Source organism: Buceros rhinoceros, unplaced genomic scaffold (genome assembly GCF_000710305.1).
Source record: "Buceros rhinoceros silvestris isolate BGI_N320 unplaced genomic scaffold, ASM71030v1 scaffold46364, whole genome shotgun sequence".
NCBI lineage: Eukaryota > Metazoa > Chordata > Aves > Bucerotiformes > Bucerotidae > Buceros > Buceros rhinoceros.
In genome coordinates this window covers 1,050-8,235 of record NW_010410814.1, presented here as the reverse complement: position 1 = coordinate 8,235, position 7,186 = coordinate 1,050, and the positions used below count along the sequence as shown (strand labels likewise).

Sequence of the window (7,186 nt, the reverse complement as noted above, 5' to 3'; positions counted from 1 at the left end):
CGTCTATATCCGCATGGGTAGGGACTGGGGATGACGGCCGCACACCCTTTCCATCGAGGCCTCAGCACCTCCCCCGTCCGTCGCGGGAGGGCCCCTACTGCCTCCCCTTGCTGGGCCGTCAGAGGGGGTTCGAACCGCAGTGCCCCCAGCAAGTTCCCCGCTATTAACCCCATATCGCCTGTGGCGTCTACCTGAATTAGAGTTACTTAGTCCACCCTAAGTGTCAAGGGTGAGAGAAAGATCAGCGGCCGACGAAAGATTTTATCATTTAAGCGTGTAGGGGGTAGGTCTTATTATCAGAGGAATTAAACCCGCCTAGGTTCAGACTTGGGTTTCCCCAGAGCGATCCGTTTTGACGCCCAGACATGCTTTATGAGATGCATAAATGCTAATATTGGTGCTGTACTTTAACCAGGAGACTGAAGGATTTGAATTTTTTTCTGCGAAGTGTTCAAGTATTGTCTCTTCCACTGAAACACTTGTGTGCTATAAGGACATGTTAGTGGCCGTTAAATACTGCTTTGCTGTGCGTATGCAGGTCTGAAATGCACTGAATGCTCTTGTAGAAGGTGTCTAATTAGTAATCCCTGCTGAAATAGTTACAGTGTCATTGGAAACGTCTTGGAATAAAAATAGCTGTGCGCTGTGCATTTTTAATTAGATACTTCTAATGAACAGGAGACCTTTTCCTAGAAAACTAGAGTTTTATCTTGGATGCCGTAGGAAGTACAAAAGAGTATTGCCATTAGCAAAATTGCCGATGCGTTTACTAATGTGGGGAGATGGCTATTGTAGCTAGCAGGGTACTTCTGGGTTTGTTTGGTTTATAACAAAAACGTTGGCCCCAGTCCCTCATGGCTTACAAGTATATTTAACTTTACCTGCTGCAAGCAAGTAATTCAGGTTCTCATAGTTTGTGCTCTTAAACTTGTTTAGGCTGTGCTATCAGAGATTGGATTGATTATCCTTGTAAGCTTACTCTTGCTTTCCGAGCATTTTGCCTAATGGACTTCATCTCATTCCATTCATAATAGGGAATATCTGTACGATACATCTGTGTGTCCTGTACCACTTTCCACTCTTCATAATTCTGGATTGTGAAGCCTGTTCCCTTAATTATGGGATTTTTAGAATTTTTTTTTCCAGCAGTCTGTATCTGTAGATACCCATTCTGTACAATGCAAGTCACAAATTATTATAAATGATATTTAACATGGAAGAAGGTCAGTGGAATAGTTATTACTGTAAAACTTTTTTCTTTTTAAACTTTTATCACTGTTTCTGTCTTCCACAGATTTTTCAACTTAATCTTTCTTTGTTTAGTTCCATTAGATACCAGTAACGTGATGGAGAGGGTATACGGTTGGTAATTTTTTAGTGAGATTAGGTGTACGTAGTGTTTAAAGTAGTCTGAGGTAAATTCTTTGCAAGTGTTTTTTGTATTTCTTTTTTCATCATTGTTATTGTTTAAATAATGAAATCCAGGAATAAATGCAATTTTGCTGGAGTACTGAGTCAATTTTTTAAAACAAAATGACTTCTTACCGCTTTGCTTTGTGCTTTTTCACCCAATAGAGAATTTCTAATGATTCTAATTTCTCTATCAAATAGAAAGCTTGTATCTGATTTACTGTTGAACTTCATAAGTGTAACTCAAAAGCCATTTCATTTTTATTTTCCCTATTCTAGCTTTTCTACGGAAAGTCTACAGCATTCTTTCCATTCAAGTGCTTTTGACCACTGTAACATCGGCAATTTTTCTGTACTCTACTGGAGTGCAGGCATTTGTTCATGAAAGGTAAATATGAAAATGAAATGGAGCTGTTTATTGTGTGTTAAGTATAGTTTATGTAGTTTGTTGCTCTGGAACATGTCAGTATTCCTAGTTATTTTTATACTCTGCGTGTTGATTCTATAATGGAAATTTTGTAACCTGGTTAGGAAATAACTTTTCTTCTCTGACATTTTTCTCCTTGGATTGTTATTAAAATTTATTATTATTATTATAAAAGTTTATTTTAACCAATGCTTTATTAGTAACACTCATTTTAATACTTACACTATGAAAACCTATACATCAGTTGCAGAATATCTCAATTATTGACATTTCTTATTTTATAGTCTAAGTATCTCCTTTTAGACTCTGTTTGGAATGCTGATGTTTATAGGTACCTGTTTCAAAACATGTCTTGCTCCTCTCCCTCCTCCATCTTCTTTAAGTCTCAAAATTGAAACTGTGGGGAGCAGGTAGGGGAAAAGAACAACTGGGATGGGGAAAGGAATGCACTGAGTCCACTTCCTGTTTTCCCCGAAGGGCACTTGCAGACTTTGCTTTTACTTTCACTTCGAAACTGAAATAAGAAAGGAGTGTCAAATACTATATGAAAGTTTCTGTATAAGCTATAGTTTATACAGCAGGTGTGTAAAACTAGAAATTTCTACTTAAATCTGATAATTTAAAATCATCCTGCTCACTTGGAACCATTGTGATTCTGTGTTAGATTTTGGTCCAGTTGTTGCTTGTAGGGCTGCTTGAATGATTTAATCATAGTGATACTTACTGGTCAGTACTGGTTTTCTCTGGTGCAGTTAGTGCCCATGGTTGTTGCATTCAGGTTCTTAAATAAAACAGTTCACTGAATGTAGAATTCTTAATTGGCAAAATAATACATATACTTTAATACTATTAGTTCAGTACAGACAGATTTTCCTCCTCGTGTGGGTTTGTCTCCAGGTGATTGATTCCTGGGTAATCTTTAGCTTCAGTATGAAAAACGTTGTCTTGTCACTGTACTATTTTAAACTGATTATCTGTGGTGGTATGTTTTAGAGCAGTTTTATTGTAAAACTTGCTTTGCATTTACTCTGGATGTACGGAGCAGTGTCTTTATCTAGGTGATCGCTTAAAAACTTGGTTTTATATAAACTGATTTTTCAGTCTTCCAGATATTTTTATTTTTATGACTTTTTTGTATGGAACTTCATAGGCCTGCCCTGCTTTTCATATCTGGGTTTGGATCTTTGGCTGTAATCATGGCACTGACCCTATACAGACACCAGCATCCTCTTAATTTATACCTGCTATTTGGATTTGTAAGTATTTATTTATATTCAATGTTAGTAGTCTCTAGAATATCTTTGATTGTGCTGAACTCCCTGAAGCAAACTACTGGTGAGAAATATGTTTTTCTAGTTTTCTTTAAAAGATAGCCTATGTACTTCCAAACATCTGAGTTATTTTTTGGAGATTCTGGCCACAGGTTGTTCCTAGATAGCCTCTACATCAGGCTTCTTCCAACGTCTTCTTTAGGAAGAGTGTTAGGACTTGGAATCAGGTTGAGCAAGACTTTTGTGTGTGCATGTATAAATGTATCTATCTGCTTGCAGTGTTCTGTTGACATCAGTGATTTTTGCATAAAACTGCTCAGTGGGAAAAGAGGAAGCATTTCTGTTACCTTGTTTGTTTAATGGACAGCCTCCAGCAGAGACCTAAATGCAACCAGCCATATGAGTTTATTTCTTTAATTGTTGTCTTTTTAATGCTAAATTCTGAGCATGTTCCCAACATATGCAGGTTGTTCAGAGCTGTTGTCAACTTTCAGTCTCCTGCCTGATGTTGCAAATGTGTAGATATAGGCTAACAGTTGCTCTTGGATATTTGGATTATGTAGCAAATCAGTTTTCTGAGAAGTCACAGAAGCGCTATCCAACTTTAGGAGTTTCCTAGATTCTATTTTTGATACAAGGGAAAGTCAGCTTTGCTGTTGAAGTGGATAGACAGTTTAAGTGGTAACACAGTTACATGCTTCCTGACTGAACTCTTGCAGGCGAGTAAAATGTTTAAAAACTTTCAACAAGTGCGGCTGTAACAAGAAGTAATGTAATAGTTTGGCTGAACATGGTGTAGAAGTTTGTGGTATGACATTTTCAGTGTTGCATTCTGTAGAAATAGGAGGATTCAAATCTGTGTGTGATAAATTGGTTTAAACAGAATATGGGTTAAATGTTCTGTTGTTTCTGAACTCTTGGTTCATGACATAGAGACTTTGCTCATATTTTATTGTAATGAAACTTAATTTGAAATTATCTTTTAGAAAAACTCAGGGCCCATACTAGCCTTCAGCCCAGACTTTGATTTTAAATTAGCTGTTTCAAAGCAAGGACAAGTGGGAAAAGGAAGCTGATGCAAGCACTTAGCTGTATAACAAGATATTAAGAGTGTATTCATTTAGTAGCCTCTCGAATAGTTTGTAACAAGTGTGGTAACAATGCTGTAGTACTCCTTTTATATGATACGACAACGTCCAGCACAGTAAGACAGTACAATTGCCATTGGTTGAAAACTAAACGTGGTTTTACATACAAAGACTTAACAAGAGAGCTAATGTAATGCATGCTAGGATTATGTAGCAGAGTGGGGCTCATTGCATGTGAAATCTCCATGTAAGTGTTTTGTGGATGCTTTTTCTAATCCTTGTAATTTTTTGTTTTTACTTTTTGTAGACCCTACTGGAAGCACTGACAGTTGCCATTACAGGTAAATGGTAGCCAACCTGTTGTCTGATTCCATAGAGAAGTTGGAAAATCGAATCCAATATGTCGTACTAATTGCCATCTGAGATACCTAGATGTGACTAAAATGATAATAAATCCCCTGTTTGAAAATTTTAATGACAGTGGTAGGAGTTTAGCAAAAAACAGGGAATCAAGGGAGAAAACTTGATCCAGAACTGAAAGTGTACAGACCTAAAGTGAGAAATGAGTTGTACTATCCATTCTTTCAGTATAGTTGGCAGTGTTCCTTCCTATAAGGCAGCTCTTGGCAGAGCTGATCTGCAAGTGAAATATCCTTCTCTTAGCCCTCCGTTTCCTCCAAGGGAATTTGCGTTTGGAGAGTTCTGTACTTCGTTGTCAGGGTTGAGATGGGCCGGTGTGTGGACAAGTCATGGCATCACCTTGCACTATAGCTCCCAGCTATAACAACTCTTTGTTGTGGCTTATGATCTCCTGCAAAAAAAAAAAAAAAGTCGTTTGGGGAAAGGGAAGATTAAGGAGGAAGGAAGGAAGGAAGAAAAAGGTTCCACTCATTTTTCTTACCTTGCCCCTTCTATTCCCTAATCAAAGCTTTATGAGCCCTTACTGATTTTTTTTCCTCCTTGTTTCAATATCATTAAAAATTTAAATAGCTTTTCCTTAAGATTTCACATATCTATACTTGAAGTACTTCCCTTTTTTTTTTAGGTTGTTTTTTTGTTTGTTTTGGTTTTTGTGGGGTTTTTTGCGACTAGGGAAGATCTGTTATTTCTTTTTAAGAAGCTACAGCTGTGAGGTAACTGCCAAACAGCTAGTGCGAGGGTCCATGAGTTTCTGTGATCATGATTTTGAAGTGCAAAGACAAGTTCAGGCATAATTTACTTTTTATGTTCACAGTTAAGGTTTTTTTTTTCCTGTCTGTAAAAGTTTAAACTTCTGTTCCCTCAAAAGATAACTTAGGAAGTACAGTGTAGTGGTCTTTAAACGACAGTTTACTCTTTCTGTTTATAGTGAGTTTCTTTGATGTGTCCATCGTCTTGCAAGCCTTTATTCTTACTACTGCTGTATTTCTTGGACTCACTGCATACACCTTGCAGTCAAAGAGAGACTTCAGCAAATTTGGAGCAGGGTATGTTATCAAATTTATGATTTTTTTTTTTTTTAAATAGTTGTTGTTAAGATTTTTTTTTCTTTTTTAAAGCAACCTTGCAGGTGTAATAAGCAATACAGGTCAAGAGAACCTGGTTCAAGGGAATGATGAGGATGTTGTTTATCTTAAATTGATAATTTTATGCAGTTCTGCTTTCTTTGTAAGAAATTCTTTTCTGTGATTGTGATTCTTAAAACCATGGTATTATACTAGAAAACTAGTTTATCTGGATTTTTCACTGGGACAAAAGGCAGCTGCTTCAAATATTTTTTCAAAAATAAACTTTTGACAGGTTTATAAAACTGAGTTTTACTGCTAATACCAATGAACATTTGGCATCTAAGAATTATGGATATGTACTTACCAAGAGGTTTTATAAGAAGGGAAGAGATTTAAATTAAAATTTTAAAGAGAAGATATTGTTGCTCACAGATTTTTTTTTTTTTTTCCAGCCTCTTTGCTTTTTTGTGGATTTTAATCTTCTCAGGTTTCTTGAGGGTAAGATACCTTGTGTTCATGATTAAAAAACATTCTTTACTTAAATCTTTTACTAACTTTTAGAATAACAAAAAGGTTTTGGACAGTCCAGTATAGCATAATGAAAGAAAATGCCTAACCAGAGCCATTACTGCTGTAGATCATACTGGTGATCTTTTAACCATTCATTCCCAGTTACCAGATTTTTGTTGTGTTTGCATGTAGAAGAGGTATTTGTGTTGATTGACCGAAATTGTCAATGGATATCCACTATTCGCTTGAGAGAACGGGAAGGAGGTGTGCGTTTCAATTGTATTTTGTTTTTCTAATTTTTCTGCTGTTAATATTCTGGAAGCCAGAGCTTCCTCTCTCTTAAGAGGAGGCACTTTTGCTCAGTTAGAAAGATTGTGTGACTGGGGGATATATGAAATAAGAACATTGAAATGTTATTGTAACATTGTATTGGTGTGTACCTAAGAGTAAAAACACAGCATGTGTCGTTGTTTTTAAGTGTGGCATATCATTATTCAGGGATTTTAATATTTAAAAGAAAATTAAATTTACTTTTTTTTTTCCTGTTTCATTTGCCTCCAGCTGTTTTTCTATAGTGAGACAATGGAGCTGGTGTTTGCTGCTGCCGGAGCTCTTCTGTTCTGTGGATTTATTATTTATGACACTCATTTGCTGATGCACAAATTGTCCCCTGAAGAGTACATACTGGCTGCAATCAATCTCTACTTGGACATCATCAATCTGTTCTTACACCTGCTGCGTTTACTGGAGGCATTTAATAAAAAATAGTCAGAAGCGGTGTGGTTTGACTGTAACGTGTATCAGGTTAAGCACTGGGATGGTCTATGTGCTGTGTAGTTATGCCTTCTAGAGACTGAATCTTTATTATTTCTTCATTCTGTCAATATTCATCCCTCCTTAGGGAAAAAAAAAGGCTTTTTTTTATGTAGCTGAAGTTTTTCTCTAGAATATGTATTTTATGTAGCTATCATGCTGTCGTCATTTCAGTTACTT

The 7,186-nt window shown here is 36.5% G+C and overlaps 1 protein-coding gene across 1 annotated transcript; it reads left to right on the top strand.

The window, feature by feature from the left end:
• Window positions 1-4: 4 nt before the first annotated feature.
• TMBIM4 (transmembrane BAX inhibitor motif containing 4) lies at window positions 5-6,978 on the top strand (the record flags this gene model as incomplete). The annotated part of the gene is made up of 7 exons (XM_010135735.1): window positions 5-17; window positions 1,690-1,798; window positions 2,988-3,093; window positions 4,504-4,537; window positions 5,545-5,662; window positions 6,136-6,181; window positions 6,755-6,978. Coding segments are annotated over 7 exons (633 nt in total), but the record flags the coding sequence as incomplete, so codon positions are not given.
• Window positions 6,979-7,186: the final 208 nt, after the last annotated feature.